The sequence below is a fragment of the Cinclus cinclus genome, chromosome 17 (genome assembly GCF_963662255.1).
Source record: "Cinclus cinclus chromosome 17, bCinCin1.1, whole genome shotgun sequence".
In the NCBI taxonomy this organism is placed as follows: domain Eukaryota; kingdom Metazoa; phylum Chordata; class Aves; order Passeriformes; family Cinclidae; genus Cinclus; species Cinclus cinclus.
In genome coordinates, this window is record NC_085062.1 from 13,324,780 (window position 1) to 13,352,044 (window position 27,265).

The 27,265-nt window shown below is 52.0% G+C and overlaps 1 protein-coding gene across 1 annotated transcript in view; it reads right to left on the bottom strand.

The window, feature by feature from the left end:
- Positions 1-2,548: 2,548 nt before the first annotated feature.
- The window catches only part of RTN4R (reticulon 4 receptor), a 44,138-nt gene continuing 19,421 nt past the window's right edge, over positions 2,549-27,265 (bottom strand). The window contains exons 3-4 of the mRNA XM_062504281.1: positions 12,199-12,220; positions 2,549-3,975 (exon numbers count right to left, since the gene is read on the bottom strand). Coding sequence (XP_062360265.1) covers positions 2,549-3,975; positions 12,199-12,220 — 1,449 coding nt within the window. The remainder of the gene's footprint in view (positions 3,976-12,198; positions 12,221-27,265) is intronic.

Genomic DNA, 27,265 nt, shown 5'->3' on the forward strand with positions numbered 1-27,265 from the left:
CTCCCAGCTCTTCCCTTCAGCTGCTGGGGGAAATGCCACAATGTTCTCTTTTTTTTTTCAATTTTTTTTCTTTCAAGTTTATCCTGCATTTTTGCCACCTGGTCTTGCTTGCATGGAGCAGGAACTTGGACTACAGGACTCACTAATTGCTGTACAAGGGAGTCACACTGAGCCTATGACCCAAACAGGAGGTTCCATGGGTGTCCGTCACAGCATCCAGCAAATCTTCCAGCTTTTCCATGGGCTTTGGGGCACTGCTGACCCTGTGACCAAGCTGCTCTCTGCTCCTGAGCTTCAGATCCCAGTGTAGGTTTGAATCCTTCAAGAGTCTCAATGATGCTTTTTGAGATGAGACAGAGAATGCAGGACCTTGGGAAATCCTTCAGCTCTGGCATGATGAGACAAATCTGAGCAGGAGTGGCAGGAAGTGGCTGGTAAGGTCCCAGTCAGTGGCCTGTGAGTGCGGACAAGTGCACGCCAGACTGGGCACACACAGCGGGGCTGGCCAGCTCATCCCAGTGCTGTCCCAGCACAGGCACTGATTTCCTGCTCCATCCTTCTGGCAGGGCAATGAATTTGCACCCAAACACACCTGAAGCCTCTGCAGAGGCTGCATCATGGAGCTGGGCTGGCAGGAATGGGATCTGCTGGGATCCCAGGGCTGTTCTGCACAGCAGCTTCTGCCCAGCGGGGAGAGACAGGCCTGTCCCCATTGTGGTGACACGAGGGATATGTTCATTCCCAGGGGTCTGTGCCACACCTTTTTGGCAGCTCCAGGGATGGATTTGGAGATAGATCACAAATGCAGCACTTTGGGCACTCCCTGTCACTCACCCAGGTGGGAACTGGCTGTGGTAGAGGGGAAAAGAGCCAGCAGCACCCCAGGGTGGAGCACAGACCCTGCCCCACAGCATCCCAGGGTTGGACATTGGCCATCCAAGCATCGTCCTGTTTCTCCCCATGGTCTCTGCTCCCTCTTTATCAGCCATCAGGCCTAGGACAAGGCTGGAAGGAAGCTGTGGCTCTGCTGATGCCCTTCACTCCTGGCTGACAGTGCTTCCCTCCTTCTGGGAAGCTCAGCACCAGTCCCAGTGTTGGGAACCCCAAGGGATGGTGCAACCTGGAGCCCCCCAGTCTGACTTCCACACATAATCCTGGAGCTCCCTTGGGACTGTGCCACTGCCTTTCTCTGTCCCCCATGCCCTGCCAGCCATGTGTGAGCTCCTGCCTTCAGAGACCTCCAAACCCCATCAGGAGAGAGTGGCACAGGAGAATCTCTGTGGTTTGATAAGGAAAAGCAACCTCCTGATAAGCTCTGTGCCAACTGTTCCTAGCCTGGTCCAGGGAGTGGCTGCAGTGCCAGCTCCCCTTTATGGCCCACTGGGTCCCATGGGGTGGCATCCACCACATGTGGACAGCTATGGTTTATTTTCTTAGCATCCCAAGGTCACCCTGGAGATGAAGCCACTGGCACGGTGACTCCAGGGATGGGCACCTGAGCTGCCAGGCCCTGTGTTTCTGTGGAGATCCCCCCTATTTCCGAAATCTCAGTGCCGCTCCACTCCAGACCCACCACAGAGCTGAGCCCATCTGTGAAGAGCAGGAGAAAAATGGCCCTGCCCAAATGTTGGGATTGTTTCTGACATTCCTCTAGCCCAGCTCTGAAGGGCTGGGCCAGCATTTGCTGTTCTTCTGATCATCCTGGAATCTGAATGATGCCAGGAGAAGGTGAGACAGTTTGAAGGGAAACAGGAGCATGAGCAGGGCATGTTTCACACAACCAAACCCTTTGTTGGCACCAGTTAGAAGTTGCATAACCATCCAAAATGCCTTATTTATCACTGTGGTGTTAAATGCTCAGATCACACTCCACATCCTTTTAAATTTTCAGCTTTTTAGCTGATCCAATTCCTTCACCCCTGGCAGATGACAACCACTTAGGAAAAAGAAATCTTTATTTTATAGTTTTTCATATACTTGTACACAAGTAAAATAAAATGCATATCTATATATACTGCAATCTTGTGAAGGGGAAGGCAGCATTCTTTAACAAATGCTGTTTGTAAACGTGAAGGATGGAATGGAGATGGAAAAACTGCAAGAGTCATCAACATAGGATTAAAACAGCATCAAATCCATTACCTCTGCAAATGGGAACCTTTGCAACATTGTTCAGTGCGATGGCGAGTTACAGACAGATTTTAGACATTATTTTCAGAGCATTTCTTACACTTTTTTCCCCCTGTAAATAAACCATATTTATTTACCATCTGCTGTAGCAAAAGCTGCTTTGTGGGTAAGTGCAGTTCCAAAGACCAAAGGTATAATTCACAGGTTTCAGGACAAATAAATTATGTACATCTCAGTATTTGTCTTTTTGTTTGTTTGTTTTGTTTTTGTTTGTTTGTTTTAATAAAGGCATCCAGTTAAGTTTTGTGTAACAAAGCTTTCTCACGGTGGATGGGAGTCCTGCTTTTGTTTGCAACATTTATGGAGGTCAGCAAAAGTCGAGTATTAAAGTGTGATCAACCCAGGAAAAGAGTTAATTTTAGCAGAATAACAGTAAGCTCCACACCAAGGGGGGGATCAAAAGGCTTAGGCTGAGCTGTAACGTGGAGCTGTTCCCCTGCTGGGTGAGGCGGCACTGGGCCTTTGATCTGTTCTTTTTAGAGCAGCCCTGCCTCTTTTTGGTTGGGACTGTGGAAGGTTCAATGGGCTCTAGAAATTCAGGTCTCAACTTGGTCAAAGGAGGGTCTACAATGCTGGGGAAGGTCCCAAAGGGGGAATCATTTATCTGCTTGTTGCTGCCATTTTTGGAAGGGTCTGTCTCCATGTACTTGGGCCTGGACATGTTCTCCTTCTCCTTGAGGTGGTTGTTGGATGAGCGGCTGCTGTGAGAGGAGGGCCCTACCTTGCCCTTAGCCTCGTAAATAAAAGACTTGTCCATCTCCGGCTGGCAACACTTGGAGGAGCCATCGTGGGAGCCCAGCGGGGGCAGCCCCGTCGGGAGCTTCCCCGACCTGGTTTTGGTGCTAAAAACACTGGTGCGGATCTGGTTGAAGGAGTCCACGCAGCTGTCCAGGTCGGAGCTCTGCAGCCGCTTAAGGTCCCGCCCTGCCAGGCGAGGGGGCAGGTGACACTCCAGCTCTGAGGAGGAGCCCTTGAACTGCTTGAACCAATTCCAGAGCGAGCGGGCCTGGCAGTCGCAGATCCACTGGTTGCCATTGAGGCGCAGGTACTGCAGGGACACCAGGGGGGCCATGGTGTCCCCCGTGAGCACGGTCAGGTTGTTGTTGAACAGGTACAAGGTCATCACCTTCCCCAGGTCGTGGAACGCGCGCCGGTGCACCAGGCTCACCCTGTTCTGGTGCAGCAGCAGCCGGTCCAGGTTGATCAGCCCACGGAAGACGTTCTCCGACAAGCTCTTGATTTTGTTCCCGTGCAAAAACAGGTACGTGAGGTTCGCCAGGTCAATGAAGGTGTCGTCCAGCAGGACCTGGAGGTTATTATCCTGAAGGTAGAGGTACTGCAAGGAGAACAACCCTCGGAAAAGCCCCGTGGAGAGCTCCAGGAGCCCACAGCGATCAAGGTGCAGGGTGTGGAGGTGCACAAGCCCCCGGAAGGTGATGGGGTTGATGGATTTCAGGTTCGTGTTGTCACTGAGGTCCAGCTCCTCCAGTTTGGTGAGCCCGTAGAAGGCTCCGGGCTCAATGAGGCTGATGTTGTTGGAGTGGATCCACAGGATGGTCATGTTGCGGCAGGAGGTGAAGCTGGTCGCCCTCACCAGGGTTATCCTGTTGTTGTGCAGGAAGATGCGCTGGCTCTGGATGGGAATCTCGGTGGGGATGGCTGTCAGCCCCTGCTGCTGGCAGCTGATGGTGATCTTGGGCTCACTGTAGCATACACATGCCCCGGGGCAGGACTCCACTTCTGACGGGATGTTCAAGCAAAGCACCAAAATCAGCAGTTTGCTTCCTGAGGAATGACAGAAACAAGGTGGGAATTAGGCAGGGTCGCATGGAGTGCGCTTCTCTTTGCAGAGGAACCTGAAATTCCCCTCCGAGTGTGGCACCACCAACCACAAACAGACACCAGGGCAGCCAGAGATTAAAATGTAGGATTAAAAATGGGGTTCAACTCAAGAGCTTAAATCAGTGTACACTTGTAGAGATGGAGTCCCAGCACCTCTTCTGCCCTGCACCCTTGGGAGGTGAAAGAGAGGGATCAACGCTTTGGATTTGCACATCCAACACCAGCCCTATTCCCAAGATCTTATCTGTGAGCAAAGGGACCAAATTCTGGGGCATTTCTCTCTGCCAGGGGCATGCCTGGCACAGCTCAGCTACTGGAAGAGCACCTATGTATGGGATGTATCAGGAAACTCCAAATCCCATCTCAGCAGTGCCACCAGCTCCTCATTTTGCAGGGTCATGGAACAATTCTTCCAAACAAGCAGGTTCCCTACACCACTCTCAAAACATAACTGTGACTTTCCACAAATAATTTTGGACTGATCTGATCTCCTGGGAGGAATAACTGTGAGACATTCTCAGAATAACTTTCAGGTCAGTCCTGCCTGGAGAAGTCTCAGGGCCAAGAGGATCCTTTCCTTCTCCTGCTCAAAACAGGCACATATTCCTGCTTCCTTTCTCCCCATATTTTTTTTCTTTGAACCTGTGCAGCCACCGAGGAAGAGGAGGAACAGCAGAATTTTCCACTGGGCTATTGTAGGAGAAAGGTTTCAGTCAGGGACCCCACCAAGTGTGCAAGGCAGGAACAGATTCCATGTGTCCCAAGCATGCTGGCAGCCTCATGGGGCTGGAAAACCCTGGAGAGGAACATTTTTTTCCTGGTGATGCCCACCCACTTCCCCAGGAGCTGGGCTGCACTGGAATCCCAAGGAAGCATTTTGGTTCCCCAGATTCCCCAGCTGTGGAGCTGGGAATGAGCCTGGAGGGAGGGAAGGGATGGACAGAGCAGGCCCTTGTCCAAAGGGACCTCGAGGGTCCCTGAAGGTCCTGCTGAGAAGAGCCAGGCTGTTCCCTGCTCTGATGGGAAGGGAGGCAGTACCAGCAGTGCTTTCCCAGTAATTAGCAAGTAATTAGTCTGATTCCTCCAAACAGGAGATAAAATGAATGGACAGCAGCCAGTGCAGCAGGAGGCTCCATTTGGGAATGCCACATGTGAGCAGGGACACTGTGACTCCTTCCCAGCTTGTCACAGCACCTCTCGCCACAGGACATGCCCTCCCTGTTGCTGGGGATCTCGAGCCTAGGGACAAGAGTGGCTTTGCCTCTCTTGTGGGAGGGTTTGTCATTTGAAAAACTCCAAATCCCGTTCTGGAATGCTGGTGCCTCATTGCAAAGTAAGGTGGAAAAGCAGTTTGCAAAAAGCCAGACAGGAAAGCCCAGCAGTGCAGAATGGGATGAACTGGGGAGATTGCAGCCACATTCCAGGGGGGAATCTGAAGGCAGCAGCTGCACCTCCTTTAGAGCCTGGCAGGTGCTCACGTGGCCAATGAAACCACATCAAACACTAACAATAACCGATTAAATCACACAGAAACCTCACCAGATCTTTCCCGAAGGAATAACAATTAGAAAAGCCAAGGTGGGAAAGTCTCTTTCCTGCACAAACAGGCCGAGATCCCAGGTTTGGGTGTCAGTCTGGTCAGAACGATTCCCCGTGTGTGGTTAATAAATCTGATGTGATCCAATAGTCCAGTACAGGCAGGAGAGTCCCATATATCATATTCCACAAGGGATGAAAACCCAGCTCAGCATGCAGAGATAATTGGAGCCTGATGCCATCAGCTGCTGAGCAACCCTGCAAGGCAGAGTTTGAGTGCAGTATTGTGACACATTTTGGCTGCCTTGTCATATTTTGACGTGTCACATCCCATTGCATGAAGCACAGTGAAACAAGACAACTGAAACTCCTTGCTGCAGCCATGACACACAAATAGCAGCCTCCTGGGAAATTAGAACAGTGCTGGCGACTCTGGCCATCCCTCTGCAGCTGATAATGACACTCCATAGACAGAGAAAAGGGACTTTCTGGAGCCGCTCTCATCAGCTTTGTGTTGTGACTGATGGGCTGGGGATGACACTGGAGCAGTGGGAGTCACCTCCTTATGCAACACCTCCCACTCCAGCCAAACAGCTCGGACTGGGCACTGGGGCTGGACCCAGCTGTCCCCACGCTGCTTCTCCCTGCCACGGCCTGGGGAAAATCCAGCCACAGCCCGGGTGCATCCCACAGGCCTTAGGAATAGATGGGAAAGAGCAGAGGGAATGCAAAAACACATTCTAAAGTGAGAGGAATCACAATGACACCATGGCTGTCCCAGCTCCAGCCAAGGGCATGATAAATCCATGTAAATCCATGTGTATACGGGGAGAGAGGAGAGCACAGGAAGCAGCTGGGAGAGGATGAGCCATGAGCATCTCCCTGCCCTGTCCCACCACCCATCCTGACAGCTGAGCGGGCACAGGCTATCCACAGGATCTCTCTTCCCATGGCAAGCTCCCAGGCCAGGCAGCAGGGTCCTGTCTCAGCTCCTGGCTGTGCCAGGGCTGCAGCACTGTGGCTCCAGAAGGGAAGGGGCACATCCTGCTCTGCTCTGAGGCTCAGGCTTGGCTCTCCCTGTCCCGCTCCCATGCCCCGGAGGCTGCCAGCAGCGGTGAGTCAGTGGCACTGAGTGCCAGCAGCACCGGGAAATTAATTACAGCAGGGCCAGGCTGTGTGCTTTAATTAGGGACCCGGTGTGTTCATGAGCTGCTCGGATTAGCTCCTTCCACTGAGACAGTTCCTGTCAATCATCCCCCAAAGCGTTTTTCCAGTAGCTTTCCCACCGTGCAGCTCAGCCATGTCCTGACTGATCCATGACACAGCCACTGTCAGTCCCCACCAGGGCAGGGCCAGGGGGAAGGGCAGGAGTGGATGTAGCCACGGGAAGCCAAGGTGACACTTCTGTCCCCAGCCAGGCTGGGTGTGCCATGACAGAGACCCCAGGGACCCTGCCAAGGCTTTCCCTGCTCCTCCAAAATCTTTCTCCAGTGTCCAATCCTTCTCCAGTGTCCAAACAGCAGTTGTGCCTGGTCTCAGTGTGTCCCAGACCCCAGTGGCCACCAAGTGCCATGAGCCATCCAGACCTCGCACTGGCATATTTTAATTTGTTTTCCTGGAGCACAGGGTTCAGCTATGGCCTTGGGCTCCTTCCTTTTCCAGGAAAAACACCCCCTGCTCCTGGTCTGGAGGACAGGAGACATTCAAGCCAGGTTGGATGGGGCTTGGGTCAACCTGGGATAGTAGAAGGTGTCAGGGGGTGGAATGAGATGAACTTAAAAGTCCTTCCCAACACAAAGCATTCCAGGATTCTGTGATTCCTGTCTGTCACGAGAAGGAGGGAGGTCAGAAGTTTCCCTTTCTCCCCATTCCCTGAGCTGCCCAGTGGGGAATAGCATCCTCCCTTCACTTTCCAGATAAATCCATCCCAACTTCTCACCTGCAGCGAGCTCCCACCACCACTGGACGCTGGATCCTCCACCTCCAGCTGGACTTGTCCACCTCAGGACCCATTTCAGTGCCCATCCCTGAGGAAAAGGCTCTTGGAACGGCACCCATCCACTCCTCTCTTAGCTGAGAAACCATCTCTCCCTCTTTCAGAACATGATTAAAACTTAACCCAAGAGTTCCTGTCAAAAGCAAAACATGAAAGAAATTCCAAAACCTGGAACCTTCAGTCCCTCCAAGATTTTGACTTTAGCATTTGTTCCTCCAGAGCTTTCTTAAAAGCCAGAAAGCTCCTTCAGTGAAGCTGCAGCACTTCCCCTTTGCCATCCCTGAGTGTTCGGATTCATGGAACTGGAAGTAATTAAAGTGGGTCCATTATCTGCCTCTCCCGCTCCCCCGGGCCATCACCTTGGCAAACGTGGCCATTAGAAAGAAAAGGCTCCGGGGGCCTCCAACAGATGCTTTGTAAACTTTTTTTCAGGAGGCCAAAGCGAGCTGCAATGTGTTGCCCTTTGCAGAACCACGGCCTCTCACCGCTGCTCTGGTCTCGATTGATTTGGAGATACTCTAATACGGCTTTCGTGCAGTGGAGAGTCAATAATCATCTGAATTCTCTCCTGCTCGGACATAAAGGGAGCCCTTTACAATACAAAGCCTTTTGCTGATGCTCACAGCGTTTTGCCTTTGTTTATAGCAGGGCCACACTGGAGCTGCCCAATTCCCCGCTGGGAGTGGGCATCGTTTGAAATTCCGCACTCGGCTGCTGCTGCTGCTGCCTCCCGCTTTGTCCCGCGGCCGAAGGTGGGGCTGTGCCTGTGCCACAGGGAAGAGGGCAGCGCTTTGATGCATTTCAAGTGAGGTGAATGGAGAGGTCAGTGAGTGAGGAAGGACAACTGGCTCCGAGTAGTCTGGAGTTCCCCTCCCTTCTGCTGCGGAGAAGAAGGATGGAGCATGATGGTGCAGGTAGGAGGAGAGGATGGGGATGAAGCTTTGCCCCCATGGAACACCTGGGATAGGCACCAGAGTCACAGCTGCGGGGCAGAGCAGGTCCTGCCACCCTCGGGCAGCTGCAGCACAACATTCTGGGGCTGAAGCAGGTCCTGGGGCACCTTTGCATCTCCATGGGGATTTTGGGGTGCCAGACACCCCTCTTGGGCGGGACAGTCAGTGAGGTCACTGGGGTGAGTGAGTTCTGGGGTTCTGAATCACTCCTGAGGCTCTGCTGGGGATGCTCCATGTCCAGGGGCTGGAGCTCGAGCCCCAGCTCACACCAGAACACTGATGATGAATCCCAGCGACCTGAAAATAGAGAGCTAATTCCCTTTTGGACACCCCTGGGGACCCGAGGCAGCAGGAATGGTGTGGGCAAGTTTGGCACAGCCCCGTGTGAGACCTGTGCCAGCCCTGCCTGGAGCTGCTGGGAGCAGCAGTAGGGGCAGCAATTTAGGCACCTGAACCCCACCCCTGACTTGTCCCTGATCCCACATCCTCTGGGACTGCATCCAGACCCATTAACCTTTGGGATTGAGGTGCTGTTCCTTGCCCCTGGCAGCACAGTCCCTCTAGAACATTAAGGCTATGCCCTGCAGAGGATTTGAGCAAGAAAAATCCCAGCTAGGGTCAGGGCTGAAAGGTCATTTCTGTAATGCATCCCCACAGGGAGGCAGGCAGTGGATGTGCCATCTCCTCACTTTGGGAGTTCATCTTTCCCTCTTCAATCACACTCCCTTAATGCGATTTTTGGACTTAATACTGCAGAAATATTTTGAAGGAAAGAAGGTTCAAAACAAGTTATATCTTGTAACAATTCTTCCACTTCATCCTCCCAAACCTCCGGGGGGTTTGAATGCTGAGTCTTCAGCATCGCTCGGGGCTGAGCTGCACAGCTCATTTCAGGAGCTCAGGGCAGCACAAACCTCCCCTGGGACAGTTCCATCCATTCCTGGGATGTGCCAAAGCAGCTCCCATTTGTGGGGCTCCCCAGCCCTGCCAGTGGCTCTCCCTCACTCCCAAAATTTTGGCAGCAGCCTGGATTTAGCCTAAGAACATTTTGGTCCGGGTTATGCTTTTGGTGCTTTACCAGCATTTCCCTCGGCAGCATCAGGGAGAGGAAGGAGAAGGGGAGAGTGAATGGTTTGTATTTCAGCCCATTTGAATGAGAACTTGACAAGGAGCAGAAAAAATAAAGTTTCTTCTGTAGCCAGAGGGTTTTCATCCTGCTGAATTCCCAAAGCTTGCTGCAAGGCACAGAGGTGTGAGAGCTGCTCAGAGAAAAGGTCACCAGAACCCTTCTGAGGGGAAATGTGAAGGGAGTCATCAGGTCCCTGGTTAACAATAACAATTATCAATTATTACAGCTCAGGAGTGCCCTGGGAGGCCAGGGAATGAGAAAAGTTCCAATAAAAGAATGTGAGAAGAGCTGCAGGGAGCCAGGCCAGGGACATTCGGGCTGGACTGAGGTAGGATCCAGGAGCAGACAGGGGTGGGAATGCAGCTCTAAATAATGGGAGCTTTTCCCTGGCACATTCTCCAAGCCCTGGGCAAACAGTGGTCTGAGGCAGAGCTTCCCTGGCTCCCTACCAGACATAAAACCTTCTTTCCCCTCCTCAGGATTCTTCCAAGCTCTAGGTCCCTGTAGGAATGCTGCTGCAGATGTTTTTTCTCTATTCCACAGATTTTCCTCTTCACTGCAGTGGTGGGAGTGCAGTACTTGGGGTAGCTTGGACCATGGAAGGGCGCCGGTAGAATTGGACAGAGATTTAGATGGAATTTTGCAGAAGTTCAGACAGAAAATTGCAGAGGATTAGATGGTGTTTAGTAGAGGCTCAGAGGGACCATGGCACATGTTTAGATGGAATTTCCCAGGTGTTCAGATGTAAAATTGCAGAGCTTCAGGTGGACAATTGCAGAGGTCCAGCTGGGGTTTTGCAAAGGTTCAGATGGGCATCTGCAGAGATTTAGGTGGACTCTGCAGAGGTTTGGATGGACCATGTCAGAGATTTAGAAGGAATTTTGCACAGATTTAGATGGGCGGCTGCAGAGGTTTAAACAAACTTATGCAGGGGTCCAGATGGACTTTTACAGAACTTCCACAGCTTCTCTGGAAATTCAATTTTAGTACCTCCCCTCCCTCACAGGGAACAATAAATAAGGACTTGGCCAACCCCCGCAGGTTAAAGATGGTATTTAAAATTATTTTCATGAAATCAGGAATAATCTTTGAGGTTCTTAAGTATTGGAAACCTGACCTAGTGACCTAGTTATCCCTGTTTCCTATGGATAGGCACAGGAAAATGCTATGGATACACCAGCCCATTTTGCAGTGAGTGCTCCTGCCAGTGCTTTGCTCTGCCCCTCACCTGGGGCTCTCTCTGCCAGTTCAATCAGCATGAGCAGGATTTTCACCTGTTCTCACATAATACAGGATAAATCTGCGTGGTTGCCACCTATCCTCTTGGCATTTGTGACACATCTGGAAGAGGAAATCTCCTGACCTTTTAAAGGGAGAAGATTATGAGCCTAAAGTAAAACATGGAGAATTCCTGTGGGAAAGACCTCTTAGATTGGTTTATTCCAGTCCTTGGCTTGACACAGTTCAACCCTGGTCCTTTTTTGTGCAGACAGTGCAGGTCTCAGATGCTGCTGGCCCATCCAAGCTCCCAGTATTCCCTTTTCCTTCCTCAGAACTGGCTTCCCCACTGCATGCAGTAGTGTGGGCCTTTTCAGGGTGTGATCATGTCTGGAGCTGGAATAACCATGGATATATCCAGCTTTCCTGAACACACAATTCAAAGTCTTGTCCTGGTGTATTCTCTACCAGTGTGGCACCACTGAGCCCCTGCACCACAGCAGCAGGCTCTGGGCTCCATGGAGCATGTGGGATTTGTGAGGATTTGGCTCAGAGCAAATGAGTTTGACTTGATCTTTTTCCAGGTACCAATTTCCACAATGACAGCGGGAGGAGAGGGGAAAATCTCCTGGAGATGCACAGAGCAGGGGCCAGCTGTGCTAAAGGCAGGGACCCAAGGCTGTGGGAGTTGGATGAGAGGCAGAAGAAGCCCAATGTCCAAAGGGAAGGTGAAAGCATATGGCCTGGAATGTGCATTTGGAGAACTTGAGGCACTACGGGGGAAAATGGGCACAAAAAGGGGAGGAGAATGGGCAGGAAGGCTGCAGGACAGGGGGAGATCCCTGAAAGCCTGCAGGCACTCGCTGAGCTCTCTAGATCCCACTGAATTAATTTTGGAGAGCAGCTTTGAGTCACTGCTGTGATCCTGACCCAACTCCCAGGGCTGCCCTGGGCACCTGCCAGGCTGGGCCTGGCCACACCGAGCACAGGGAGCCAAGGAGGAGGTGGGGGGGTCCTTCCTCACGGCCTGGGAGAACCAGATGGGTTGGAATGGTCATCTTTGAGGTGTCTTGCCACCCAAATCATTCCAGGGTTATATGAAATGTCACAGCTGCACTTTCTCCAAGTGACATCCACCAGTGGCCATGGTATTGTCAAAGCTGTCACAGGATTATGGGATGGTTTGGGCAGGAGGACCTTAAATCCCATCTCCTTCCCACCCCTGCCATGGACAGGGACACCTTCCACTGTTCCAGGCTGCTCCAAGCCCCAATGTCTAACCTTGCCTTGGACACTTCCAGGGATCCAGGCACAGCCACAGCTTCTCTGGGCACCCTGTGCCAGGGCCTGCCCACCCTCTCAGGGAAGGATTTTCCTCCCAAATCTGTTCCTGTCACACTGCCTTTTGCCAAGAGTCCCATTGCCAAAATCCACACCCAGCCCAGTAAAGCCAAACCCATCAGATCCCTAAGAATGAGACCAGAAAAGCTGTTCCTGGTTCCAGCACTGTGTTGAAGGCATCCTAAGTGGTCCCCATCCTCAGTCCCACCCTATCCAGATAGGATGCATCCAGCACACTGCACAAGCAGGATCATGTGTGATCCTGCCACCGTTCCATCCTCACACTGGGAAGAATGAAGTGACAAAATATTCACTGTGAATCACAAGCAGCTCCTCCAGAAGTCAGGATTATCTGTGCCATATCTGTAAAATACCAGGGACAAACAGGAAGGAAACTCAGGTTTCTGAGATGATTTAGGTCTCCCATGGGGCACAAAGTACCTCAGGAATGCTTCAAAACCTCCTCAGGAAGAAGGAGAGTTTCCTGCAGCTCCAAACGTGGTGTTGGTAGCTGCTCTGTGTGTGAGTGACTCAGGGAGAGGAGAGGAGAGGTGAAGCTCCAGATGGAATTTACACCTGCTCCCTCCCAGCCATCTGGGACCGCACCCCCTGCCAGCTGCAAATCCCACCCGCACAGCTTCTGGAAGAGCCCCCTTGCCCAAGGCAGCATTTTCCTCAGCTTTCCTCTAAAATAACCTTGTCTCAGTTTTTGCTTGCAGCCCCAGCATGTGCATCATGTGGAGTGCGGGGATGAAGTTTGGGAAAGAGCCTGAAGGGAAAGTTGTTCCAAACATCCCCCATGGCCTCAGTTTGGTTATGTGTGTGGATGCAGAGTGAGCAAACAGCCCCAGGACAGGCAGGGGGAGAACATTTCAACTCCAACCTTAGACACAGCCATGTTCCCAGAGAACATCTGGAAATGATCACAGGACAGAGCAGACACGGGGCACTGGAGATCAGATTTCTCTGCCCTGCTCACAACTTGTTGCTCCCCTTGCTGAGCCTGGAGGACCAGACCTCTCCAGATATCCCAAGATTTGCCACCCAAAGCAAGGAGGAGCAGAGCTGTGCCATGATCACTGAGGTCTCTACCTCAAGATGAATTCCTCATCCCCCTCGGGACACGCAGCCCCTCCAGTCTGGCCATGCTCCCCCTCTCTCTCCTTTCCCTTTTTCCCTCAGCATCTCTCCCAGCTCCTGGCTCGAATCCCTGGCTCATCATTTCATTCCCAGATAAAGCTGGGACTGGTTTTTGGTACCTGTGTGTGTCTCAGGTGAGTGCAGCTCACTCAGCCACGCTCCCCAGGTGCACAGAGGAGCACAACACCCACGGCTCTATAAATAAACATATCTCTCTGAGATATGCAGCTCCACAAAGCCAAGCTGAACAAGGACATAACAGGCTGCTAATTATCTAACTTCCTGTTTTCCTGGAAATCAGGAAGGAGCAATGGGGAAAGGACCCTGCAGCCCAGCAGGCTTTGAGCCCCCGGTGCTGGGATGACCTGTCCTCACCTCACACCCACCCTGAGATCCCACAGAATTCCACCAGGTATTCACACCAGGTTTCCATGCCCAAGTCCTCAATTCAAGGTCTCATTGCAGAGAACTGAGAGCCCCGTCCTGCTTTTCATTCCAGGTGGATAAAAGCTCCTGTTCTGCCTTATAGCCTCCCCTCTTCCCCATGTCCATCCATTCCCCCCACTACAGGGCAGTGAATGTCCCTAATTACCTATTCTCCAGTGTGGCCTTAAATCCATTTGAGACCCTGCAGCTTCCAGGGTCCCATTCCCTGCTTCCAGATGGATGGCCAAGCACCTGGCTGGATTTAAGTTCCTTGTTTCCCTGCTGCTAGTCTCCCAGGCAGCTGCAGTTGCTCTGCATTAGAGCCCTGACTTCAGCTTTATTTATCAGGGCAAAATCCCAGTCAGCAGCCAACTTCAAGGGCAGTAATTTATGGATGTTTTCTGGATCATTCATGAAAACAGAAAAATACAGCAGGGTGGATGCTGAATCCTGCAAAGCTCCTGTGCAAGCAGCTTGTTCTGCACTGATCCTCCACCAACAATTGCATTTTGAGGGCTTTAAGCTGCCTGTTTCTTAATCCATTTAATAACTGTCCATTGATTCCACGGACAGGATATTCTCCACCATGGAAATCAAGTGCCTGACATAAATCTGATTTTGTTATTATAATCCAGATCCACGAGCAGAGGCTGGGGGAATTTGTGCACATCTCATCCACCAGGACATCGGTCCAAGCCAGGGGCTTTCTGGCATTGAGGTGATGCCATCAATAAATAATTGTGACAGCAATACCTTTAAAAAGGATCTCAAGAAAGAGAAAAAAGAAGAAGATAACTGGGTTTAGAAAAAAAAATCTGGGAGATATATCAAATAAGTGGAAATTATTGGTATTTCATGGAATTGTAGAATCAATAAGGTTGGAAAAGCCTCCTAAGATTTCCAAGTCCAAGTGTCAACCCAGTGCCATTGAGGCACCTCCCCAGTGTCATGGGTACACGTTTCTGCAGCACTCCCAGGAATGGTGACTCCCTGGCCAGCCCGTTCCAGTGCTTTCCCAGGTATTTTTCTCTGGATTTCTACACCTTTGATCCTTAGCTCTGTTAACATCTCCTCTTTCTCCACAGCACAGGTCCTGAGCTGAGCAGCCTCTCCTCACCTCTGGGGCTTTCACACTTGCTGCTTCCAACCTTCCCTGGTCTTCCCTGCCTCTGGAAATGCTCTGGTTTTCAGGTTTGTAAGGAATTAGAACCAGGATCTTGTCGGCAGGTTCTGGCCATGCTCCAACACACAGTCCTTAGAAAGGGGCTGGAGCATCCGTCCATGTGGGATTATTGTCCACAAACCATCCTGGTGGATGGGCTCTCATCCCAGCTGGGCATCCCTCTCCACAGACAAGTTGTTTAAGCATTCAGGATCATTGCAGAGGAAAGAAAATATTTCCTTGAATAAGAACAGTATTTTCTCCTTTCCATGGGAGCTGTTTGTCCCCAGGGCTGGGTGTTCCTGTCACCCCTCCATGCCCTGGTGGCAGGGCCACCTGTCCTTCCTCTTCCACACCAAGCACACAGGGTCAGGCTGTCCCTGAATTCAGCCCCTGGGGCTCATTTCTTAACTGAACGAACCAAACCATGAATTTGGTTGAAGACAATCACCATCCCATAGCCAGGCCCTGCAAATATCCAGGGGGACAGAGAATTCCCACCCTGCAGGTCCCTCCCTCCAGCAGAGGTTCACTTCCATAAGTGCCTGTTAATATTTCATGGGACTAAGTGAATTTCTTTCCATTTCATTTGCCTTCTTTGTTTAATTTACCTCCTTCAGCACAGAATGGAGACCAAGGACCAACTGCTGATGTGGGGAAATGTGAATCATCTCATCAAAGGAATGAACTCAAGTGAAAATAGGAAGAAATCAGTCAAATTATGAATAGAAATTATAGCAGAATCACAGAAATGCCACTGTAAAGCTCAGACCTGCAGGAACAATAACAACAGGCACCCAAGTGGGATCTCATGGGTAATATATTAATTTCCAAGCAGAATATCCCATCTCTTCCAGCCTGGAAAAGCCTCATCCCAGCATATTCACAGGTTTTTTTGTTTGTTTGTTTGGGGTTTTTTTGTTTTTTTTTTTTTTTGTGGGGGGCATGTGGATTTCTCATATAATGCAAGTCAAGGAAAAAGAAGATTAATCTTGTGGATTTGAAGACAGAAAAAAAAAGTCTCCTTGTGTTCTCCTGATCTTTTTTTTCCTGGCAAAGTGAGAACCAACTCTCCTTTCCTTTGGGAAATAATTTGTGGAACTTCTGACAGGAGCAAGGATAAGGAGCACAAACCCTGCTGGTTCCAGCAGAAACTCTCCAGACATCACTTCCCAAAACGTTCTTGGTGCCTGCCTGGGTTCTCAAACCTGCTCAATATTTCCACCTCCCAACCCCAAACAAAACACTCCCCAGCAAATCCCCTCCCAGCCTCATGTGGGGCATCAGGCCAGGACCTCTCACAGGAAAACCAGGAATGCTTTGGAGTGAAGCTGGGAATTCCAAATTGTCCTCACCTCTGCTGCCTCTGTCTCTGCCTTCCCTTCCTTGAGGACTTTTTCAGAGCAGACTCAGCCAATCTCCCCTCAGTTCCAGGGTCCAAATTCTACACCACTACTCATGGAAATGTTTCCTCCCAGGATGCTGCTGGTTCTGCTTTACCAACTGTGGCCTCTCCCTTCCTACTTCCCTCTTTAGCTGTTATTTGGGGTCACATCCCCTCACATATCCTCTTTTTCTGGGAAAACAGCCCAAACCCTCTTCCCTTGTGCACAGCCTGGTCAGACCCACACGGGGCAGCACCAGCTCTGGAGGAAGGTGACCGCAAATCAGGGTCACAAAGAAACCAGGGACAAATTCTGCTCTGTTTTGTGTGTGTCCTAGCCTGATCCCACAGAGTAGGGGACCAAGGAGGGGCACTCTGCCCCTCTGCCCCACTCAGGTGACACCCCACCTGCAGAGCTGCCTCCAGCCCTGGGGCCCAGCACAGGAAGGACCTGGAGCTGCTGGAGAGAGTCCTGGAGGCCACAGAGATGCTCCAAGGGCTGGAGCCAGGCTGGGAGAGCTGGGGGTGTTCACCTGGAGAAGAGAAGGATCCAGGGAGAGCTCAGAGCCCCTTCCAGGGCCTAAAGGGGCTCCAGGAGAGCTGGAGAGGGACTGGGGACAAGGGCTGGAGGGACAGGACACAGGGAATGGCTTCCCACTGCCAGAGGGCAGGGCTGGATGGGATATTGGGAAGGAATTGTTCCCTGGGAGGGTGGGCAGGCCCTGGCACAGGTGCCCAGAGCAGCTGTGGCTGCCCCTGGATCCCTGGAAGTGTCCAAGGCCAGGTTGGACACTGGGGCTTGGAGTAGCCTGGGATAGAGGAAGGTGTCCCTGCCATGGCAGGGGGTAGCACTGGATGACATTTAAAAGGTCCCTTCCAAGCCAGACTGTTCTGTGGTTCCATGAGTGAAGCAGCAGCAGTGACCTGTCCTTGGGACAAAGGAGCCTCTTGCAGTGGCAAACGTCCCCAGGAGCTGCCAGCACCTGAACTATAGCTGCCACTGCACCTCTCAAACTCACCCCAGCTCCCTGAGAAGTTTAGGTGTGAAATTTAGACAAAATTTCAGGCATTTTTCTGGCACGTGAATTCTATTACCACCCAGCAGCATGAGGGTGCACATTTCCATCCCCAGCTGCTTATGGAGCAGGAAGGGTTTGCTTGGCCAGCTGGGCATGGGAGGCTTCCAGAGGTGTCCAGGGGTGTGTCACCATTCCTTAACCATTCCCAAGGCACCCAGGTGCACCGTGGAGGGAGATCTGTTTGTTTTATCCTTCCAAAGCCTGGCTTGAGGGAGAGCCCTGCACCCTCACCCCGCAGGCAGGACCACGCCTCGCTGCAGCACCAAAAAGCTCATTCCTGACAGCTCCTGCTGCATTGGGAATGACTGCTCCACATCATCCCATGGAAGAGTCCCTGCTTCTGCCTGGAAGATCCCAACTCGGTGTCCAGTGGCTGATGTATGGAGAGGAGGACACGTGCTGTGACAGGCATTGGGACCACCATCACACACAGACTCATTAGAACTCTCATTAACGATCTCATGAGAAGGGTAGAAAATAGCAGGTTAATTAAATCTGCCCCTCCTGAGCTGGGGAAGGTTTCAGCTTTAATGGGGATGGATAAATGTCAGGGAGGGCTGTGGCAAGAGCTGGCAGATTGTTCAAGGCTGGAAAACTGCTCCTTGTGGGGAAAATGAACCTCCTTCCACCTCATCAGGAAGGGGAAAGGCTGGAGATAAAAGAGTTGTGTCTGAGGAGCTGCCAGGAGCTGAGAGGTGATGCCTGATAATGAGAGAGGGAAGGTGGGGAACTTGGGAGGGAATTTTTGCTCTGAGCTTGTATTGCCAAATGTTACTCGTTGCCTGGGGCTGCTGGAGCTGATCAGAAAGAATCCAATTGTTATTGATCCCTGTTCCAACAGCTCTTAGGAGCTGATGTTCTTCCTCAACAAAACACCACGAAACTCAGAGAAAAGGGGAGAGAAAGAGCTTTATCCACAGGTGAACTTGGAGCAGCACAGATGGAAATGTCTCAATTGTGTGTCCAAAGAGCTGAAGGATCCTGGAAATACAGGAGAAGCAGTGTGGGACAGTAAATTAACTAAGCTGGAGGAGGAGGAGCTCCAGGACTTCCAGAGCTCATCAGCAAAGAGATATGCAATAAGAGCAGATAAAAATGTTGTGTGACCCCTCCAGCACAAATTTACCTCCTAACTGAGCTGTGCCATGACAGGGAACCCCATGTGGGATGGTACCACAAGCACACAGCAAAGGCACACCAGGACAACCCCTGGCAGCCTGCAAAGAGCTGGGAAAACAAAAAAAAATCCCAGTAAATTATGGGCAAAATAGTCCCATCTTAAATCTGTGTCACACGGGGACACAGCAACTGGAATTGTCCAAGGACAGGCTGGACACTGGGGCTTGGAGCAGCCTGGGACAGTGGAAGGTGTCCCTGCCCATGGCAGGGGGTGGAGCTCCATGATCTTCAAGGTCCTTTCCCACCCAGACCATTCTGGGATTCTGTGATTTGGCTGTAAAATCATCCCTCAGACCAGCACAGCACCACAGGTCAGCATTATTTGGCCTCTTTTTTGTCATCCCTATCCAAGGGAAAGGAAGGAAAGAACATTTGGTGCTCCACAAAAAGAAGTATTTCAGGAGAAAATGCTTTGAGAAAAGGGGACAACAAAATGTCACCTTTCCAAGGCAGAAATATGGGCAGTGTGTCTGTCCCAAGTTCTGCTCTCCCCAGAGTTAGAACTTCCCTGAAATCCTCCAACTTAAACCAGCTGCAGTCCAAGTGCTCTCTGAAACCACAGCAGTGAAAGACTAAATGACTTAAACCCTTTTCTAAAGGCAGGGACTTCAAACAAGAGGGAGAAGATATTCAAGGCAAATGTGGAAGTCTGACTACTTAAAACAGCTCCTGAAGAGCAGAGACAGCAACAGAGCAAGCTCTGGGGGAAAAAAAAAAGAAAAAGGAAAAAAAGTGTTAAGGCTTGAGAGCAGCATTAATGCACAAAATCAAAGCAATTTCTCTAAGCTGTCAAAATAATCCCTGGATGTTGGGAGGAGCAGCCCCTCAATTGGAGAAGGGAGGGATCCCTCCTGCCTGGGGGGGTGGGAATTCAACCATTCCTGCAATCACAATAGAAGCAAAGCCCGTGGCTGAATGGCATTTACAGGAGACTGAGAAGAAAATCTAAATGAGAAAGAGGGAATTGAAAAGCCCTGGCAAGCAGGGACACAAAAGGTTTCTGTTGAGATGCTTGTAAGCCTCGGTGCATCTGAGACGTGCAGAAATTAATAAATCAGTGGTGTAGGGCTCTGATTAAATAAAATAACCCCATATATAAAGAAGGGTTTGTCAGCTCCCGAGCACTCATTTGAATCCACGTTGTGTCACCAGCAATTGGATCTCACTCAGCACGAGAAACTCGAGAAACTCGGCACCAGAGTGAAATTAAAGACAAAAGGCATGAAATCAGCATTTCTGATTTAGGAGAGCTTTCTCTAAACTCCCAAATCTGAGAAGAGAAACCCTCCAGGGTAAGAGGGGCAGACCAAAGGGCTTCAGCTGAGGTCTGGGTTGGGATGGAGCTCCTGGAGCTGAGCAAGGGCTGGAGCATCTGGGTGCCCAGGAAAGGCTGAGGGAGCTGGGGGGGCTCAGCCCGGAGAGGAGCCCCAGCTGAGAGGGGCCTCAGCCCTGGGTGTGTCCCTGTCTGTCTGTCCCTGGGTGTCTGTCCCTGGGTGTCCCTGTCTGTCTGTCCCTGGGTGTCTGTCTGTCCCTGGGTGTCCCTGTCTGTCTGTCCCTGTCTGTCTGTCTGTCTGTCTGTGTGTCCCTGTGTGTCCCTGTCTATCCCTCTCTGTCCCTGAGTGTCCCTGTCTGTCTGTCCCTGGGTGTCTGTCTGTCCCTGTCTGTCCCTGGGTGTGTCCCTGTCTGTCTGTCCCTGTGTGTCCCTGTCTGTCTGTCCCTGTCTGTCTGTCTGTCCCTGGGTGTCTGTCTGTCTGTCTGTCTGTCCCTGTGTGTCCCTGTCTGTCTGTCCCTGTGTGTCCCTGGGTGTGTCCCTGTCTGTCCCTGGGTGTCCCTGTCTGTCTGTCTGTCTGTCCCTGTCTGTCTGTCTGTCTGTCCCTGGATGTCCCTGTCTATCCCTCTCTGTCCCTGGGTGTCCCTGTCTGTCCCTGTGTGTCCCTGTCTGTCTGTCCCTGTGTGCAGGGAAGGTCAGAGCAGTCCCAGGCTCTGCTCCAGGCCCAGCAATGGCCCCAGAGCCAGGGGCAGGGGCTGAGCCCAGGAACTGCCCCTGCACAGGAGGCAGAACTTCTGCCCTGGGCAGTGCCCAGCCCTGAGCAGAGCCCAGAGAGGCTGTGGGGTCTCCTCCTGGGGATATCCCAGAGCTGTGTGCACACACTCCTGTGTCCTGAGCTCTGGGATGGCCCTGCTGGAGCAGGGAGGTGGCACCAGTGACCCTCTGTGGTCCCTTCCAGGATGACCCGCTCTGGAATACTGTAACTGTGATTTTGGAGATTCTGAGAATGTGTGGCATTTTAAAGAATGTTTGAATAGCCTCTGATGGAGCAGAGGAACCCACACAGCTTTCCAGAGAGTGGGATATCAGCTGAAAGGGCACATCCCCACCTCTGCCTCTTCTGCATTTTCCTGCCCACCTGAGGTGTGGAGCTGGAGCCCAGGATAAGTTTTCCATCCCTCCCCCTGTCCCTGGGACTGTCTGGAATTACAGCAGGGGGAGGGAAGGGGAGAGGAAATGATCTCTCTGCCTGAGATCATTACCAACATTTGCATGAGGGTCCAACCTTTAAGAGGAATGGTCCGAGCTGACCTTCAGCTGCAATGCCGGCCCAGATATCCCCCGGAGGAAGCACAAACAATGTGACATTTCAGAGCACGGCCTCTGCGGGGACTCTGACATTACAGATAGAGAATACAACTTCAGACTGCAAGGAAAGTTTACATTAGCTGCAGAAAGCTGACAGGAAACATCCAGCACTGGTGCCAGCCCAGTCCCAGCCCCAGTGCTGGTGGGACAGTCTGGGCTGGGGAAGGGCTGAGCTGGGCACGGTGGCCACGCACAGCACAAAAAAACCCAGATGCTGATGGGCTCTGTCCCTAAGCTAAAATTAAGGTGTAAATTGAGAAAATCCTGCTTATGAAGAATCTAAACATTTCAGACACTGTTAACAGCAGCACAGCATGGGACAGATCCTATGAAAATGGGAAGGTGAATTAAAAGGGTGGAAAGCAAAGCTGCTGGGTGTAAATCGTGATCTTTTAACAACCAAGCCCCTTTTGGATGATCAGCTGCAGCTCTGGGACCACAGGATGAAACTCTGCACACACTCTCACAGCTGCTGGGCAAGAGGAGCCATCCCTCAGGTGCTCTCCTAGGCACATAAATCCTGGGAGCAGAGCTGTCAGATCCCGTGTGCAGGTTAAAAATCACCAGGTTCTTGCAAAAGACAGCCCCTGCACCGATTCACAGTGATAATGTTGATACAGGAGCATTACAGCACAAGGAGAGGGTCCTCCATAGCCCTGGTGTCCTATGAAACTCTGTGTCCACCTGCACTTCCCAGGAAAATTCCCAAGCTTAAAGCTGTGCCTGTGCATCCCTGAGCATCTCAGCGCTTGGTGGGAGGCTCCAGAGAAGGGGGGGGGGGTAGGCACTCAGGTGTGGAACCCTCCAGCTCACAGCCACATCCAAGTGGATTTGAGAGGAATGAATAGGCTGGGTCAGGAACCTTGTCAAGAAGGATTGGAAATTGAAACAGTTCTGCCATGACAAATACAACCAGAGCTTGCACAAAATGAGGCAGGATATGAACTCAAGAGCAGGACAAGGAGCAGAAGGAGAAGCTTTATTTCAGGCCCTGCTCTGAGGATTGTTCCTGTATCTGACATGACACAGCTGGGAATTAAAAACCAGAAATGCTCTGCTGAGAAAAGCAGGGGGAAAGTGCCTAGTGCCTGCTGTCCTCTGCTTGCTCTCTTGGGATCCCTGCACTGCTGGATGCACCTGGGATGGGAAGGAAGAGCTGCAGAGCACCACTTCCCTCCCTTCTCCCTTCCCAATTGTCCATCACTTGGGGTGGCCGCTGGCAGCAGCCTGGACCACGATCTCCATCCTCTGCCTTGGCTCCCCCACCTCTGAGCCTGATGTCAATACACAAGGAAGTGTCACCATTAAGGTGCCATTAATTATTTAGAGTTCACTGTTTGCTGAGCCCTGGTTCAGCTGAAGCACTGCATCCAGCCCTGGCTCCCAACACCAGAAGGATTCAGAGCTGCTGGAGAGAGTCCAGAGGAAGCCACAGAGATGCTCCCAGGGTTGGAGCCAGGCTGGGAGAGCTGGGTGACCACGACCAGGTTTGGACACCCAAGAGGGCACACTCGGTGTGGAACAATAATAGATACTTGAGTGAAAAGTGTCAGCCCTAGAGAAAGCGAGGTCACTGAGGGTTTGCCATCCTAAGACATTGTTTTCCTGACAGCTGTCACTCAGCTCTGCTCTCCCACTGCTCCTGCAGTCTCTCCCTGTGCTGAACTCCAGCTCCTGCTCCCCTTTCTGCTCCCCAAAAACACCCAGCCTGTCAGAAACCCACACCTGGCTGCAGGTATGATATCCTGGGGGAGAGATGACATTTATTACCACTCCCTTGACATTACAGACAAGAGGGAACTCTGAAATGCTTTTAAAACAGGAGAATTCAGAGAAGAACTCCAAATATCGCCTGTGGTTTCCTTGACAGAGGCTGACCCACCGCATAACTTCCCCCATGGAGATTACAGAGCTGTCACTCACTGCCAGCACCAAGAGGGAAATGATGCTGGGCAGTGCCCGTGTTCCTGTTAAACACAGGCTGCTCCATCCCTGGCTCTTCTCAGGCACAGGACCTCAGCCCAAAGGCAGATGTGAGACATTCCCATGCTGGAGCTCTTGCCGCATTTCAGTGTTTGCCACTGATCTCAGGGTACTGAGCAAATTTTTTGAGGTGCCAGCTTCTGGATTTAGGGGCTTCTCACAACTCCCTCTATAATGCTATTTTATTTTTCTGGCAAAGAAGACGAAAACATGAACTCTACCTGAACCTCAGAGAGAAGGACGGGCATGAAATATCCCAGACTGTCCTCTGGGAATGTCCTTCCCTGTTCCTGAGGTTTGCAGCTGTTTGCAAACAGGGTGGATGAGGAAAGACTCAGGGACAGGCTCCCAAATCACATCACCCGTGGAAAGAGTAACACCGCTTCCTCAGGAATAGGGCACCATTTTCCATGATTTTCTGATTTCAGGTGGGCTCCAACAAGGGCAGTGTGGAAAGAGCAGGAGAAAGGCTCAAAACCAGAGCCTGAGCACTGAAGAGGGTGGTGTAGAAGGTGTGAAAGGCCAGGCAATGGTGTGGAAGGACAGAGGATGGTGTGGAAGGGAGGGGATGGTTTGGAAAGACAGCAGGGAGGGAGGACAATGCTGACAATCCTCCAGCACAGGCTGAGCTCAAGGCTCAGCCGGCGGGCTCTAAATTTACAGGGCTGTGCCTTCTGGAGTGCAGATGACCAATAAGTGCTTGTCGCTTTTAAGAAAGCCCTCGTGCCTCGCAATAACTCAGCGCTGATTGCCCGCATTTCCTTAAAAGAGCTCATTTAGGGTTGATTTAAGCACTCCTGGGGAGGGCAGGCAGGCGGGGGGGAGGTGATTTACAGAGCTGGTGGAGCCGCAGAGGCAGCTCAGGCGTTCCTGCCTGAAATGTGGGACTGGCTGGAGAACGGGAGAGCCAAGGACTCCCCAGAAAGGGTCCTGGAGTTGATCCATGGGAAGGATAAATTCTTCTCTCCCTTTTCAAGGGTCAGCTCTGGTTCAAGCACGGATGTGCTGTGCCCCACAGATGCCAGAGGTCGGGTATTTTTGTAGCTGCATTTCACCACTCGGATTTGGGGAAGGGCATCAGTCTGGGCTCCAGACTCTGGGAAGCTGTTCAGGAGGAAACACCACCCTGGACTCCACTGAGTGCAAAGGTGACCTGCAGGGACTTTCAAATGATCAAATGAACGTCACTGAACAAGGAGATTGGATGTACACATCCCCACTGGGATGATCCCTCCTTTTTTTTTTTTTTTTTTTTTTTTTTTTTTTTTTTTTTTGCAATAACACCCTGGCAAGAGCCTCCAGTGAGGCCCTGTGGGCCCTGAGGAGAGGAGGTTTTGCATCCCTGTTTTACAAATCCTCCTTCCCATTATCTCCTGGCTCTGCAGGGAGCTGCTCCACTGCTCCACTCGGGACAGCTCTGGCAGCAGAGACTGGGAATGTGGGCAGGCAGAGCCCTGACAGGTTCCCCCATTCCTGAGCACTGCAGGGCATTCCTGCCATGATAGAGTTGTCTGAGAACGACAGGAAAATTATCCCCAGGACTGTCCAGCTCTTCCGTCTCAGCCACAGCCTCTGACATTCCCAGGAGCTGCCTGGCAAGCCCCTGCCACACTCGTGGCAAAAACAGAAAAGCAGGAATAATCCAAACTTTTAATGACACATCTAGTTTGTAAGTGTGCTACCTCTTTAAAACACTGCCTGTATTTCTGTGCATTCCTGTCTGGAGGGGCTGGAAAACATTGAGAAGAGAAATAACGAGGAGAAAAGGATCCATTTAGAAATGAGCAGAATGGGGAGATTGCTGCTTTGCTGCCCTCCCTGTGCCAAGTCCCCCTCTCTACTCTTGCCCTCCCAAATTGGGAGCAAGGCCAGAGAGCCAAGGAGCTGCCCCACGTGTGCCTCGGAGAGGTGCAGCAGAGGCTCGGAGTCTCTCTCCTGCTCATTGCTGCCCACCCTGCAGCCTTGTCTCTGGTTCCTGGCTGGGTGAGGGCTTGAGCTGTCAGAGCAGGACCTGGTTTCCATAGCAAACATTGGCAGACAGAGGCTCAGCCCTGCATTCAGCAGAGCCGAGAAGAAAAGCCTTTATTCTCCCACAAGCATGAAGGGCACAGAGAACGCCGGTGCCACGTGCGGTTCAGATTCCGTGAGCCTCCTCTCAGCAGGGTGAGGCTGTGAGCCAGGGCCTGCTGGCAGCTTTTCTCTCCAGCTCAGGTGGAAGCTTTGTGGTTCCGAGCTGAGGTTTGCTCCCAGTGTATGGAACTGTTGCTCTCCTGAAGGACCCGAGGCTGTGCCCAGGGGAAGATGGGCTGCTCCTGCCCCACGAAGCACAGAGGGAAACCTGTCCAGGGAAAAGACACTGAGGGGACATGGAGATGGCCAAAAGCACTGAGTTCTGTGGAGGCAGGGAAAAACAAGGTCCAGGCACGTGGGATGAAGGCCCTGAAAACTCCCAGGGAGGGGCTGGGCATTGCCAGGGCCACAAAAGGTGAAAGCCCCTGGGTTGGGGCTGGGGGGTGCATGGGACACTCCTGCTATGGCTCTGCTCTGTCCCATCCTGCTCCCTGGGACCCTGAGGCTGCAGCCAGGGTGTTCCCCCTCCCACAGCAGCTGGGAAAGCAGCACAGGGACCACACTGTGCTCCCTCCAGCACTGCAGGGTCACTGCCACCCTCCAGCACCTCTGCTGCTCGTGCCAAGCTGCCTGCACAGGGAAGGTTTGGCTCTGACTGCATGGAAAATGGGAGAGGACCCTTCCCACATCCACCTCCCCTGGCACCACCCACCTGATGGCATTTCCTGCAGCTCACCAGTGCTCCGGGGCTCCGAGTTTTGGTTTTGTGTGTGAGTCCAAAGGGCTGGGCTATCTCATCTCTCCACACTGCCATGGGATCACAAACTGCTTCCAGAATCACAGCCCTGCTCCCAGCTGCTCCAGTTTTCAACAAGGATGGGGCTGCAGAAGGCTAGGAGGAGACACTTGTTTAGCTGATAGAGCAGAGGGATCCAAGGCCACAAAGGGTTACAGAACCCTTACGGGAATTATTTCTCTCTCTCCTGTGGTTGGGGATCCCCAGCTCACTTGGCACAGGCTGTTTCAGGCAGGCCCTGCCTCCGGTGTCTCCTTCAAGGGTTTGGGGACTGGCAAGGGCTGGAGGGTAGTGGGGATATCTCTGTCTGCACAGGGGCTGGTTCCAGATTCCCAGGGGCATATGGGAATCCATCGTCTCCTGGACTGCTCCTTGGCAGTTCTCCAGGAGCAGAGGGATCACCCAGCCTGCCCTGCCCTGGGCAGCTGTGACAGTCCTGTCCTGTCCCCTGGGCAGGACCTGAGGGCTGTGTCCCTGTCCTCCTGAGGCATTCCTGAGCACAGCAGGCAGAGCAGCCTCCACCCTTCCTTCAGGTGCAGAGATCTGCATTTGCAGTGGACATTAAATCCACAGCAAGGATAAAAAAGAAAAACTGTGCTGCAACCATAAAGCTTCTTCCCTCTGGCAGAGCCCTGCAGTGGCAGGGACACTGTCCAGGCCAGGAGAGGCAGGAGGGGACACAGGTGACCTCTGAGAGGTGTCACCTTTCTCACAGCTACCCAAGGGCAAGGCAAGCATCCAGTTCTTCCCCTGCTGGATTCCTGTGCAAGAATGCACCACAGCACTGGGAACGTGCTGGCAAGAATTCCCTCAGCCCCAGCTACCCCAGGGCTTTTCCCTGGCTCTGGAATGGTCAGGTACAGCTGGCACTGAGCACTCTGCAGGTGAAGGAACACTCTGTTCCCAGCTGAATCCTGAACACAGGCTCTTCCTGCTGGAAACAGACCCCCAGCCCTGGTGCAGAAGGAGAATTCCAAACTCATTTCCAAATGGTTGGTTAGAGAAAGGCAGTGAAAGAGGGAATGTGCTCTTTTATGTATTAATTGCACATTAACTAATTTGCTCTAGAGCTACACCGGGAGCACATGAAGAATTACTGCATTAATTAGGGAATAAATGACCCCGTACTCATCCCTGACAGGCTCCCAGCCCTGGCAGACATTTGTTACCAGCAAGGAAAAGCCCCAGATTTCACTGCAGAGC